The following is a 15,112-nucleotide window of genomic DNA, read 5'->3' as shown; positions in this document are numbered from 1 at the left end:
ACTAAAGGATGACCCATTTCCTACATATTTTTAACGTAGGCTTACGTTCTATGTTATTCACTATTTTCTTAATAGTGACCTGTGTTGCTTAATGTTGTAATTATCAATTACCGCCAAGTTAGAGCTCTTACATATAAGAGGGGCATTTTTCCCCAGATATTGACAAGGTGCGGCTCGCAAGCGAAAGCGGTCATTTCTACAAAGGGGCGCTTACATTAGTGTAAAGGATAATTTTGCGTGATATAGGTAATTAATTAATCTAGCGTTGATTATTCAGTCCAATGCGCACAGACACACGAGCTTACATATACAAACCGCTTTGGAACTTTCTCAACAAGGATTCGCCGTCCGACACTGGGGAGATTGTAATCAACGTCCCGAACAGCGCATCAAGTACACGTGGCTGTTTCTAGAGACAGAGAAGTTTTTAATTATACTGGCGTAAGCATGGCACACATTTCGCACCAACAGCCTTCGATCTGTACTGCGTTACTCTATACTGCATACTCTGTAATGCGCGCGCCCTGTTGAATGAGGCGAGAATTAGTCGGAATCCTGCCACTCTGCCTGATTGCGCGATGCCTGGGGATAGCCGGTACGAGGTTTGCGGAGAGCCGTTTGAACAAAGGTTTATATAAAGATGGGTGGCGCTTGGCATTGCAATTCCCATGTGCGGATAATTCAACCATTAATGAAACTATAGCGCGTGCGCTCGCTTTTCCAAATATGAGGTGGGCAAACGAAGCATCGCAGTATTCGCCTTGATGGGAGCTCTGAAATTGCTCTGCGATTAAGAACATCCCAAGATGAGCTTTGATTAAGAAAACAGTTTCTGGCTTGCGCCGTTAACCAACACAGAGAAGAAAGCACACATTACGTTACCATGCTTCAGGTTTCCCATCTACTTCTCTCAACTATCTCTTTCATTTCCTCCGGCCACCTTTGCAGTGCTGCACTTGCGAGCGGTACTCTCTGCGGCCGGCACTCATCTCTTTCTTTTCTCTCCCAAATTAATCGCTACAATCACCACTGCCGCGCTTCAGTCTAAATGTAACTCGGCAGAAAGCGTACGTACTCAAACCTCTTTCATTGCATTGCCGCTGTTCATGAGAAGCTGCGGAGAGCGTTCTGATTCTTCTTCATCATCATCATCATCATCATCATCACCACAACCAGCTTGACTACGCCCGCTGCAGGACAAAGGCCTCACCCATATCTCCTTAATTATACCTGCCCTGTGCCAGTTGCGGTTGCCTGACCACCACAAATTTCTTAATATCATCCACCCACCTAACTTCCTGGCGCTGCCCCTGCTACGCTCGCCGTAACTTGGTATCTAGTACGTTACTCTTAATTACCATCGGTTATTAATCGCTACAGTCACCACTTAGGTGCTTAATCGCCCATGGAAAACCTATAGTTACAGATTCTATTCGCTGATATCGCGGTGTGACAAAGGGAGAAACTTTATCTTATCAGACTTCGTATTGGGATCATAGTTCGTTTGTTCAACTACTCCGAAATTTTTAAGACGACTGTGCCATCTGTATGCTTATTTTAACCACTAAAAAATCGGCGAAGATCTCTTACTGGTGAACATGCCGGCACTATCTTGAATCTGACGTCGGCAACAAAATTTCACGACACGCAGAGAAAACATTTGCAGTTTGTCACCTCCTAAACTTTCTAGAGGGCACAGGGAGCGCTACTGAGGGGAAAACGCGGTGAAGTGCGATCATGCGCAAAGTGCGCCTAGAACGCTTTAAAAGCTCTTTAAGTGACGCTTATGTTAATAAGAATTCACAAGTGAGAGGTGTCGTTATCTTTTAGCTGATAAGCAGGCATGCGGAGAAGAATTTTCAAATACTGTTTTCTGCGGTTAACTTAACGTGACTGATGATATTGAGCATAATAAATATTACATTCCTGGGAACTTTTTGATTGCAGCTAAACACAGAACTCTAATTACAAACAACAAAGGCATTGCACCTGACATTTCACGTAAGACATGCATTTAAAATCGCATGTCGGCGAAAAATAGAGAATTATTTTTCAATTTTCCAGCGACTTGAATTCAAGATTTCGAGAAAGTGAACTGCGGGAGTTTTAATTTTTGTTATGTTCTGTTTTTCCTTGTATTTTTATACGAACAGTTCTTGTTATTGAATAGATGTTTATGAACCACAATGTGGGACTCACTAATTAGTGAGATGTGGGGCCAGAGACGGCATTGAAGACCTATCTCTTTTGAATACGCGACGTGACGAGCAAGGCCCAAATGTGGGCACGTACAAAAAAAAAATGTTGCCAGAATGGTTTCACTTTCACAACTTTTCAAGACGGGCTGTGCAGCTTAGAAATACCTACGGCCAGAGGTAGACGGAGGCTGTAATTGTCTTGAAGTCGTTTTGCGACTCATTAATTAACTTTGTGTAATTATTACCGCGTAATAATTAAAATCTGAGCACGATAGAACTTCGGACCGTATCGCTCTTTCTGGGACCAGCGTTCGGACATCACGTTTTGTAACACCTCACTGGAGCCTCCGCAGAGTTGCTCGAACATGCAAAATCCCGGGCTCTTTTTTTTATTGGTACTATAAAAAAATAACCATACACATGGCTGCTTATTCATCTAGCGCTCAAGCAGCTGCATTAATCCAGCAATATTAGCAAGGTGGAAATATAAAAGCTCGTTTTCCGTGTCCTGTCGACATATAGGCCGTTACGAGGTAAGAGAGTGACGCAAGATTATAATAATCCTCTTCGTTAGGAGATGTACGGCGTCGGGACGCAACCACCAAGTGGCGCAAGAAGTGGCCGCTGTCTGAATTTTCCTGACTTGGCAGGCATCGATCACTCTGCTGCGTAGTTGATAGAATCGTCTGCGCGGAGAATAAAGCACGGCTGATATTTGCATGCGTGTATATGTGTGAGTGCATGCCTGGGCATGTGAGTGCAGCATCGTTGTTTACATATTCAGCAGGGTGCCGTCGTCAAAAGTTAACGCTCGATTGGAATTTCGCCCTCTTCCGAGCGCTCATTACGACAGTAATGCTCTGCCCCGGTGAATAATTTAGCTCAGATGAATGGAACTGCCGCCAAGACCTGGCAGGCCCACACATGCGCAGGTCTGCGCACACGGGCGCAAAAATATAAGAAAACAAAACAGAGAGAGCAGTGTAAACGTCGGTTGTATGGCTACAGGGTTGCCAGGACGGCTCCCATGGCCTGCGCCGTTATCGGCCATTCAGAGCCCTTTTTGTCTCCACGCTAGGCGACACGCGCTGACAAGATTATGCACTTAGGAGCCAGTTTTTATACGGCGCTTTTGATGGAACGCGTATGTTTTCCCGAAGGCTCTATTCGAGCTGTACCGCCCTAGGAAATGTCTGAATGCCTGATAATGAAGAGTTTGCTTCACACAAGCTCAGCAAAGCACTTCGCTATGACGGCGACCTGTCTCTGAGCCTGGCACTCCGGCCTTTTCATAATTCCTGCTCCGGATTTGGCGCGCGCGTGGCCCCCGGCATTTAGGCGGCACATAACTCATCTCGTGCTGTATCCGGCTTACTCTTAAAAGGAAAAAGTACATTTCTTATTCTATAGAAAACGTAATGGCTGTGCGAAATGGAATATCAAGCACCCTGCTAAAATGTTTATAATACGATTCAGGTTGTCTCACTAAAGAAGCAAGTCTGTTCCAAAGTCCACAACCCTAATTCATGTTGTCATATTGTTTCAGCGCCATTAAATGACTTATGTATTGAATAAAGTGTTGCAGTATTTTAGTACGCTGTGCATTATTTCTAAGAGATGAAGCCTGGAATGGTAGATTCATAATGCACGCAAGCACGACCTAAATCTAAGCGTTTCAAGCGTCTCTTTCTGCTCCTGAGGCAGGCGCGATAGATTTTGTCAGTTCTCCACGCGCCTCAAAATGAGGTTTTACTAAAGTCAAACTTTTACTGAACTTTTATAAAAACAAAAAAAATTTACTCCTTATACTAAACTCGAAGATTTACTAAACTTTTACTAAAGTTTAGCAATATTTTTTTTGTTTGAACCGAGTGAGCAGATAATGATGACCGCTGCCTATTTTTTTATCTTACGCAAACAGAGTTTGGTAACTGCGTTGGACACGACCGAGCGTCTGTTAAGCCACATTTCTAGAGCTTCTTTGATGTCGTAGAGCGCACGAAGCAAATTTTCACCAGTTGCGCTTGCTAGGAGCGCTGTGCTTAATCGCCTGGCCTTGGCACCACAGCGCTGAAATAAATTGACTAGAAAAAGATTCGCTCTCCTCCGCCGATCACCAAAAATCGAACAGGAAGATAACAACAAAGTAGATATCTCTTACAAACAGCAACACTAAGAGTGCTGGCCAGGACCGTACCACCCTAGATGGCGACGGCTCGCTCTAGTTTCAGAAGCCACAAAACGCAGACAACGCAGAATCCTAAACTTACTTTCTTTCTTTCTTTCTTTCTTTCTTTCTTTCTTTCTTTCTTTCTTTCTTTCTTTCTTTCTTTCTTTCTTTCTTTCTTTCTTTCTTTCTTTCTTTCTTTCTTTCTTCCTTTCTTTCCTTCTTTCTTTCCTTCTTTCTTTCTTTCTTTCTTTCTTTCTTTCTTTCTTTCTTTCGTTCTTTCTTTCTTTCTAACTTACTTAGTTACTTTCTTTCATTCTTTCTTTCTTTCTTTCACCAACTGCACCCGGGTTTACACTAGCGGCTGTAACTGAGTTTCCTTTTCTTTGTCTAACCCGCGATCTCTGCCGCCGGCCCTGTATTCTTAGCGAGGCTGGCCGCGCTCCCCTCCGCGAGAGCCAGCGGCGTTGCAAGGAAGGCGCGGCACCCACGAAAGGTAATGAGCGAAAGAGAGGCCATCTTTTCCTTTCTCTTTATCCTCGTCCCGCCATCTCCTCTCCATTACTTGCCTTCGCCCTCACCATTGACGTCAATGGCAACCTCCTCGCCCGATCGAGTGGAAAGAGATCGCTTCTTTCCTCCCTAAAGCCGCACCCTCGCCTCCTCTTTCGTCCCATTGAACCTTCCCTCCATCCCGAACGCAAAAGCGCGAGCACTCCCCATCCAACAGGTAGTCGACTGTTGCACAGGCCGCCGCCGCCGGGTGGACCATCTTTCCTTTTCTTCCTGAAGCGAGCGAGGGGAAAAATCGGAGGGAAGTTCCAAACTGCGGTCGCCATGGAGACAAACCCTTCGGGGAAGCTCAGGAGCAGCCGCCCTCGCCACGCTGCCGGCGTTGCTCTCCCGACCGCCGCCGCTGCCCTCTCCACAGGTGCGCGCAGGCGCGCGCCAGCGGCAGCCGCGCCGGCCCCAGCGACAGGTGGAGGACGCAGCGCCCCCGTTCCACGCCAACGGCGGAACTCCGAACTAGCCACACGGAAGGCACACGCTCCCGTACGCGGACGCCTGGCAAAAGGCCTCTCGGCAGCGGGCGGTTTGGCGGAGGCGCCCGTCTGCAACAAGGCCGCCGCTCGACTACCTGCTGTATTTATTTATTTATTTATTTATTTATTTATTTATTTATTTATTTACAGAATACTGCAGTCCGAATCCATCCAAGCACGAGAGGGTACATACATTAGGCACTTGTGATCGCACTTTTTTTTTTCTGTGGTTGCTGACAACCAAACTGTATGTCTCGCTTACTATATTCTTAGTTCCCTTTTCTTTGTCTTAATTTTTTGCGGAAACAGAGGCGGTCCTACTGCAGTCCACTAAGAGCGATTGCCAGAGAGAGAGACAACACAGCACGGCTAACAAGACAGCGTGTTTGATGTTTCTTTCAATTTCGGTTGCTTTAACGAAAACCTTTCACAATAACTCTGTCGCTGGCAAATAAAGAAACTCTCGACCACAATAGAACAATTCTCTTCCGTGCAGTTGTTCGACGGAAGTTGTCTCACGAAATGAGGAAATTGTTGAGGAAAATCAGCTTCGCGAAAACTTCGTGATTCGAACACGCATTGTGCATTGAAAGCTTACTGTTTTGTTATTTAAGCCTGTTTTTGTACGCATTCTATTGCAACTTTCCGATTTCGGTCAGCGCGAAAATGCTGCAAAGCATCGTGGATGCATTTTTCAGCTCGTGGGAGTGCCCACATTCGGCTGTGTTCGGAGAGCGACAGCGGTTAGCATGAAGTAGAGCGCGTGAATCAAGTGCAACTGTTCGCCTTCTCATCACCCCCATCTCTCTTTACTATACAGCTCTGAAAGCATGCTATCAGACAGGTGCGCCAGCAACAGCATTAACTTGGCTCGTAGTATTATACACAACTGTTTTTGCTGCCCCAAAAACTATTATTTGGAGATTCGCAACCACACCTCAGGCTACTCGGTCACTAGGCCAGCCGGACAAAAGCGATTCAGTTTGTGAGATCAGAAACGCGATTCCCAGTCAGCCCAGGACGTCTTGTGCCGCGGGACTGAATCGCGGCTGGAGGTCAGAGATGAGAGTGAACGATCGAAGCCGCCCGAAACGCAAGAGCGTAAACAACGACTTGTAAAACTCGAAGTAAAACAAAACTCGGCTCAAGTGTCTATTGTGTTCCCCCCTCCCACACTACGCGCTCTCCCTCTCTCCCCATCTTTCCCTACTTATTTGAAAAGAGACACCAAACGCTTCCAGCCGCGAGAGGGTGAAAGGAAGGAGCGGGAGAGGAGGTAAGGCGAGACGGCGACCACCATTCCCGCTCGCCGTTGGGTGGCAGGTGCGTCCCTAGTTGCGCGTCATCCCGGGATCCCGACCGCAGACTCCACCTCTTTTCTACCCTCTCCCTTTTCCCCCTCTCCGGGATGCCGCTCTCCCCATCGCTTGCTATTTCTGTCTTCTCGGACCCTCTCCGACCACCTGGATCTGTTTTGTTCCACGTTTCCTTTATTTTAAGTCGGCCCCTCGATGCGTATCGTTCTCTCGTCTAAAAAAGTTTTCGCCTTTTCACGACGGCAAGCATTGTTTAAGCGTTATATTTTCTCGGCATTTCTGAATTTCGTCAGGGATCTCAAAGCATTTTTCTTGTTTCCTCTACTTTCCGTAAGGGTTTCTAGATAAATGTTTTCCCTGCCCTATACACATTAAGTCATAAAACATGATTGTATTAGAAAAAACTGCCGAAAAATAAAAATTGAAGGTACAAAATAGAGCATAAAAACAAATAGAGGGAGACGGTGATTACTTCGAACTTCATGTTCAGAGAGTAGTTCTCGAAAGCAGGTACCTCGCGGTGTTGCGCTGGAGCTAGTCTGAGAGCGAAGCTCTTCAGCGCCTGACCTGATTGAAGGCCTGCACGTTTCTGGCCAGTGCGCATCGAACAGGTTCATAGCTGTTTTTTTGTTCTACCGCGCAAACTTTATTATCGGTGTTTTTTATTTTTATTTTTGTTCTCTGCGGATTTCGTGCATGCATCGCTGATTAAACGCTCCGCTACGCGCAACAGTCGAGGCAACTCCGCGAGCACGCAGAGTAGGCCAGCACAAATTAACTTGGGCTTCATTTTTTGATTTCTGCAGTGGTTATTGATCCACGATTATGGAGCACCATATTACTGCTGCACGAAAAGTTATTTTATGCGCACCACGTTGAAAAAGCCTAGTGCACACCTTGACTTATTTGAGCAGTGAAGCACACCAAATTTTTGTACTTTTTTTAGATATTACCGAAGAGTCTCCAAATGAGTTGTACAAAAGCCGACTGCAGCATTTAAAAATTTCTTCCTCATTAGCACAGCACAGTAAGCCGAGTCCATGCATATGTTCGTTCGCACACAGAAATAATTCGAGTAAGTAAAAATTCTGGCTCGGTACTGGGGGTTCAACCCGCCGCGGTGGCACAGTGGTTACGGCGCTCGACTACAGATCCGGAGTACCCGGGTTCGAACCCGACCGCGGCGGCTGCGTTTTTATGAAGGAAAAACGCTAAGGCGCCCGTGTGCTGTGCGATATCAGTGCACGTTAAAGATCCCCAGGTGGTCGAAATTATTCCGGAACCCTCCACTACGGCACGTCTTTCTTCCTTTCTTCTTTCACTCTCTCCTTTATCCCTTCCCTTACGGCGCGGTTCAGGTGTCCGCTGATGTATGAGACAGATACTGCACCATTTCCTTTATTATTCCAATTTATTATGCCATTTCCAATTATTATTATTATTACTCGCAAAGCTGTAGAGGTTCCTGCTGCTCAAACTTGAAGTCAACACAGACACTGTAAAAAAAAAAAGAAAAATAATTTGAACGTGCGGCACAAAAGTATTTAAAGCCATTTTTCTGCGGCTCGCGAAAAAGTAATGGACATAGACATGCATAGCGCAAGGCTGTAATTGCCTGGGGGTCTATGAAAGTGTTAGGGTGGAAACCAGAAGAAAAACAAAACCAGGGGCGGAAAATGAAAATTGGTTTTTTGGAGAAATTTAAATGGCGAAGCATCTGTCTCACATATCGGCGGGAACCTAAACTGCGCCGTAAGAGAAGGGATAAAGGAGGGAATTATTTCTACCACCTGGGGATCTTTAACGTATCGCGCAGCACACGGGCGCTTTAGCGTTTCGCCTCCATCGAAACGCAGCCGCCGCGTTCGGGTCCGAACCCGGGAACTCCGGATCAGTTGCCGAGCGCCCTAACCACTGAGCCACCGCGGCGCGTCAATCAGAGGCGGCCAAGACTAAAATGAGGCGATGAGATTTCACAACATTTGCAGGAATAAGTTATTGGCTGGTTGCGCAAGTCAGGAATCGCTGGAAGCTATTCGGAGAAAGGTTTTCTTTGCAGAAAATTCAAGGGCATCTCAGATGCTACTGATAATGATGATGTTAATGATGTACACGCTAGTTTCGAAGAACGTGGGAGGCAGGCTCGTCAGCAAAAATTTTAGGAAGAAATATTGTTTTGTTAGACGCTCATAGGGTCTTTGTGAGAAACGCTATAGTGGCCAATCCATGTTCCTTGCTTCCGCCAAAGCACCCGGTGTCGATTTGTTTAACAAGAGCAACAACAGTGCATTTTTATTTATTCGTTTTTAGTTTCCTTTAAAGTTAAATGCACGAAGTACCTCGCTTCAACGACCTAGCTTTTAATTGATGCCGAAGCAACACGCCCTTGAGCGTAGAGGACGAGCCAACGCCCGCACACAATGGCCGCTTGTTTGCCAGCGCCGTCAGGCGGTAATTAGCGGTCATATTAAAGACTTGAGCGACAGCGCAGCCAAGGGCTGGGCGTCGCCTCTTCTTTTCCTGGCTTTCCCGTCCGCTTGGATGGCCTTGTGATTTTTCCCCTTTGGCCTAACTAGCGCGCAGGGCGACGTCATCAAGAAAGTAAGCGGCCCGCAAACGATGTCTGAGCCTTCGTGTGACAAGGAACACGATAAGAAAAAGCGAAGCGTTCCAAGGCGGGGCTCTCGGTGCGCAGCGGGACGAAAGTGAAAGGCGATCTGCTCCGCTTCTTCTCCTTCTCTCACCCTCTTTTCTCCTCTCTCTCTCTCTTTCTCACAACACTCTTGTCTCTGTCAATCGAAATCCACAGCGACTCCCAAGAGTCCGGGCTGACCTCTCCTCTCGTTGCGCCATTCTGAAGGGCTCTCCAGTTTCGGTTCGGCTACGGTGACATCTTGACGAGTCGCGGACCTGACCCTAGGACCTGCTGCACCCGACTGCGGCGCGTCGTGTACTGATGTTCTTATTTTTGTTTCCTCTGTGCTTGCCTTACTGGCACCCGCAACTGCGAAAACGAGTAAATAATAATAAAATGCGTGACAAACATTTCGCAGCTCGGAAGGTAACTTATGCTGGCTCTCTCGTTCTCCTGTAGTCAGCCGGACGTGATCGCTTCTTGAAGAGAACGCAGTCATCTGGGACTGCGTTTTTGCCGGCTGCAGGCTTTTATACGAGAGGTCCGGTCGACAAGAACGTCCCAAAACGCCTTTGTGGCAGCGAAATTGCTTCCGAAAATAATCTAGACTGACTTCCGACACTGAGTGAAAACGGTACAGTGTATCATCGGGAATCTCTGGATCGCTCCTTACTTTTAATCGGCGTAGCCTTCCAGCTACTTCTCCAGCAAGTACTCTCGGTATTACGCGAAGAGCGACCATCGTTCTCTGGTAGCCAAGAAAAAGGAGTGTGTAAAAAGTATTGTACACGTGCTTTATCTTTTATTTGAGGGTTATTTTTACTGTTGCAGTAGTATACCTCTCGCAATGAATGGCGTTATTTTGCGCTCTGTTTCTGCGTCAGGTGAGAGTGGTCGTCTATCAGGCTTTTTCTAGTCATTGCGACTTGTTCGTCTATATTTCTGCATTTTTCTACTGCATTTTGGCGCTTGTGCAAGCGATCTTGAATTCCCGCCAGAATTTTAGCTGCAGAGGTCAGAGTCGCGATTCTTGAGTAGACCTCATGACTAAAGCGCTGGTACTTGTTATTCGGCCTTCCTTTTCTTTAATTATGTGGCTCGCACACAATTATTGCCCGGAACTTTATTAGTGCGTAAACAGAAATCCGATGGTCACCAGTTCCTAGCAAAATCATCCGTTGTCTGCTCCGTTGTTTATTCGCAGCTCCATGGCCTAGCGCGAGCGCTCTGTCCCGCGGGGCTGCCCTCTCATCATCGTCTTCTACGTAGCAGAAATCCGAGCTTTCGCACTGATTGGAATGCTGTAAACATTCTCTGTAGTTTTTACCACCACTCTTTCACCACCCCCGCATGTATCATTTCTCCCTAACCATTCGCATCCACCATCCACAACCTCTCCCTTTGCACGCCGGGACCAGGAGTACCTGACATCATGGGAGGACGGGGAGACCCTGCTCCGCTCCGAGGACCCGGCAACGCACACCATCGCGGCCAGCTGGGCCGCCAGTGTTGTGAACTGTCTATCAAGGGGTAAAAACAGCGCTAATATTACAAAATCTACACAGAAAGACAGACAGGCGCTGACTCCAACCGCCCAGCAAAGTGTACTGTTAAACACTGTTACCGACTTACGGAACATTGACACTTGACTGGAGTGGGGCCGTGCAGGTGCCCAGCGCCCTGCGCGGCCCGAACACTCTTGTATAAGTAAAGTTTTTCAGTCTGTTAATATGAACAAAACGCCTCCAGAATATCCATCGAGGCTCTAAACCGCTTGTTTTGTTCTAAGCTTGGCGCAATTTTTCGATAAACTCGAATGAAGTTTCGAGACGGAAACATTAGCAATTTTGGGAAGGGAAAAAATGTGAGGAATGACTGAAGAATTTATGATAATAAAACGCTGGGAGTGTGGAAGGCAATGAGTGAACAGACATCGCCGCTAGCCGTTCTTTACAGTTGGGTTCAATTCCGGTTCCTGGCAAAGGCACGAACTTTTTATGTCACAATATGAATTTTATAAAAAAATTAATTAACCAGGCAATGAACAATCATGACCGCTAACGCTGGGAACCTTACACCCGAGTTACACAGGCGCGTGAAAACGACATTTGAATCAAATGACATTTGAGACTCAGAAAGGCGTTCGGACTGGATAAAGTTCCTCGGTCCTTTAAGACCTCTTGCAAAAGTAGTTGGAAACATCGAAAATCGCTCATTGTATTGCTGTGGTGCTGCAGCCGTTGAGGTTTGTTTTTGTCCGCTCGCTCGTTTTGTGCGTTTTTTTTTTCTTTTGCAGTAGTTACTCTTTTACGATTATAAATGACTGCGAAAACGTGCCGCCGATTACAGCCTTCATTCTCCTACCAGGACGGCTGCTAGTTATTATTAAGGCTTTAATACTGAGGTGGTGGTGGCGGTAGTGGTTTTTATTAAAATAATAGCAAAAAGGTAGGAAAAGATTTTTGCTGGCCCTGGCATCTGCCATCGATACTGAAGCAGCTGAGCTGGGGCAGCGGAAATAAAGGATAGCAGGCAGAACGGAGAAATGAAATGAAAGAGGTGAGGGGACAGGAAGAGAGGACAGGGGAAGAAGTAATATATATAGAAACTACTTACACAATAAGAAATGTGTCCAGGCTCTGCGCGTGATTAGTTCATGTTGGAGGAATTAAAACACGCGCACAGCACTGTGTTGGCTACAATTGGAATGGAGCGTCCAGTTATTAATCGTTTAAGGTAGAACTCGCGGAGCGTTCGGTCACTGCGTGTATCTACCTGACGGAGAACAGACGGGACGTCAAGCCCGTGTGTTCGAGGAATGCACAGAGGCTCACCAAGCTTCGCTCACGAGTGCGCGCAATGCCCTGCGGCCACAATAGCGTCTTGAGGGAGTCTGGTAGTATGCCCAGCGCCCTATAGGTCGCAAGCATATATAATACCGAGGGCGCAAAATCCGAAACTAAAGGGCTTGTGGATGACCGCCATGCTGTGCACCTACGATGGCCAAGCTAAATAAATAAAAAAACTACAGAATATAGCGTGTGCTGAATTTTCTAAACTGAAAGAGTATATTTACGCGCAAACTTTTGTTTCTTTTAAATAATGACGCGGATGTACTGCGCAGCAGGGTGCAAATGTTCACGTTTCGTCTTTTCAAGTCTCGAATACTTCAACGTTTCTCCGTCGACTCGAATGACATTTGAACCGAAATCGATCGACAAACTCAGCGGAGCATCGCGAGAATGGAATAAATTCCGTTCGATGGCATTTGAAACAACCGTGCAGAGCGGGCATATATATAGCCGGAAAAGTTCTTAACACACCCGTGAACATCAACGCACGCGCACACTCCTCAGTGTGTGGTAGGAGAAGTAAGGAAGTCCATAGGGCAAGCGAGCTCTATAAATCTGAGGGCTCTATTACTATAACTCTATAACTCTGTCGTTTTAGTAACTGACGCTCAAAAGTCCTAAATAGCAATAAGTTAAACTATATTACAATGGGAAAAGCAAGCCAACAAACAAACAAAAAACAGATCACACCCGTTGGAATAGAAGTGAAGCCCCACCCACTGACTACGCTTTCGAAAGTCGGGATTGGCCAAGTGGAAGTTTTCCCTCTATACCACCACGAAAATAAAGTTTATGCAGTAAACAAAAACGTTGGTTGCATTCTAGAACTTCTATTCGCTCGGTAACACATATAGTATACTTGAGATAACTGTTTGATTTTTAAGAGAATAAAGTAGCACTAAACGTGTCCTTGGCGGCTGTTACACGTATTTTTGTCGGGGGCAGTAGATAAAAAGAAACAAGATTTAATTGTTGGGTATACAAAATACTCGGCAGTCTTCGTGCATGTGTACGCAATTTCTTTTTACTTACGTGATTCATATTTCTCCGCGCACGGAATCTGATCTGTACTGCGGAAAAAAGCGCTCATTAGATATAATCGTCGCGGAAATCAAGGGCCTCAACCGAGGGATTTGATTATATTTAAAGGAAAAAGAATTCGGCTAAAACTTGATTCACGTCCGACTAGTGCTGCATTAAGCTATGCCTTCTTACCTGCAATTCGGCTTTTGAGTCTATCGTTCCAGTTTCTTTCCGCTCTCGCAAGACATTCAGAACCGGGCTCTGTTTACGGGCTAAATTTATCGACAATGATTACAGTGTAACATGAGCAGGCTGCACCTTTTTGCTTCGTCGTGAATTCTGTTTAAAATACCGGTTCATGAAAATAGCTTTTCGTTTTCATTGTGAGGGCAGTTTTTTCCAAGACAAGCTGGAGTCGCTTGCTTAATTTTTTTGTTTGCCATTTCGCTGGTTTTACTCCGGCTCCGAAGTGACATTTAGCTTTCGGCTTTGATCTGGACCAGAAACGAAAGCACCGCATCGTTCTGATCATTTCTTTGGCACATTAAGTCCTGCCCCCCCCCCCCCCCCCCCCCCCTCCCTATTCTTGTCCGCTCCTCTCACATCCAATGTGCGGATCAACAGGCCATAAACACGTTGCTCTGGCCAACCTCTGAATTTCTTCTTTCATGACAACATTTAGCACCGGGTTCTTGGTTACGAGGACTGACGTAGCACAATAAGCAACAAATAAATAACGAAGTGACAGAAGCTTTAATATCACAGTTTTTGAAAATACATACGTTTACTCATTAGACTGAAATTGGCCTTATGTTATTTGCGTCCGGCGAAACTTAATTTGCATTCAGCCGTTCAGACGTAAGAGAGACGTTATTGCGACTCGACTCCTTAAAAAAAAAAAAACTTATCTCCTATAAAAATGAATGCAACAACATTATTAGCCGACCAGAAGTCTCACGAGCGCCCAGCTTGTTTTAGTTTAGGCGAAAACTTACATTCCCTCTAGTTCACAGGTGCCTGTATCGAAATCGAAAAAAAAAGAATATTATATGCAGTTTAGAGCTGTTGTCTTCACCTATTGTGGGCGCAAGTATAAATTGTGCTATTTTTGTATCTGTATATAATAACTCCATAGTTCTCTTTCAGATGTGCCAGAATAGAATCTTGAACCCTCAAGCAATTAGAGCTGCATGCAATCTAGAGATGCGTTCTCTTTACTTGCTTTGTATTTATGTTAAATTTGTATTCTAACTTACATTTTTTGCACACTACATGACAAATATTAACTGCGTGGAATACCCAGCGTAGTATGATACAGTTCTGTCCATCTCTGGTCGCCTCATGTCTTCCACGCCTCTTCCATCGGTCAACGTTTCCTAGTTAATCGTAGGTTCACAAATCTTCTAGCTCCTTTTTAATCTCAAAATTCTAAACTTTTTCTTCTTCAAGTCCTTTCCCTTTCCTTTATATTGCTCTGTCGTCTCCATCTGGAGCAGCCAGGGCTTCCTTTTGTTTGGCGCGTCTCTTCAGTTACCCTGAAACGTTCCCCCTTCTTTTTTAACAATTAAAACCAAGCGCTAGTAAAACAAACACTTTCTTGCTGGCTGGCATCGGCATGTCACTTGAGAGCTGAGACAAAAGAAAAAAAATTACCGTACATCCATTTTGCTCTTCATGCCCCTCCTACTCCAGTCGGAATGCTGATCATGCACGCAAGTCACAAAAAAATATTATACGCACAGAAAATCGCACGTTCACACATCTGCTGCACGAAATACGAAGGTCGTCAGCCATATGATTTGAAGCGCCTTGCGCACAATCTGTCTGTCATGTTTTCTTTATTTTTTTTTACATTTGCAATAATTCCTTCCCTCTATT

At 45.7% G+C, this 15,112-nt stretch overlaps 2 protein-coding genes across 2 annotated transcripts in view; one reads left to right on the top strand and one right to left on the bottom strand.

Annotated features, from left to right (window-relative positions):
- Window positions 1–5,395, top strand: part of LOC144122843 (uncharacterized) — a 40,569-nt gene extending 35,174 nt beyond the window's left edge. The window contains exon 9 of the mRNA XM_077655832.1: window positions 5,232–5,395. Coding sequence (XP_077511958.1) covers window positions 5,232–5,395 — 164 coding nt within the window. The remainder of the gene's footprint in view (window positions 1–5,231) is intronic.
- The window catches only part of LOC144125860 (ras-specific guanine nucleotide-releasing factor 2-like), a 306,954-nt gene that overhangs the window by 166,202 nt on the left and 125,640 nt on the right, over window positions 1–15,112 (bottom strand). The gene's annotated exons all lie outside the window — the stretch shown is intronic.

The sequence above is a fragment of the Amblyomma americanum genome, chromosome 3, assembly GCF_052857255.1.
Source record: "Amblyomma americanum isolate KBUSLIRL-KWMA chromosome 3, ASM5285725v1, whole genome shotgun sequence".
Classification (NCBI taxonomy): Eukaryota; Metazoa; Arthropoda; class Arachnida; order Ixodida; family Ixodidae; genus Amblyomma; species Amblyomma americanum.
This window is presented reverse-complemented; position numbering and strand designations above follow the sequence as displayed.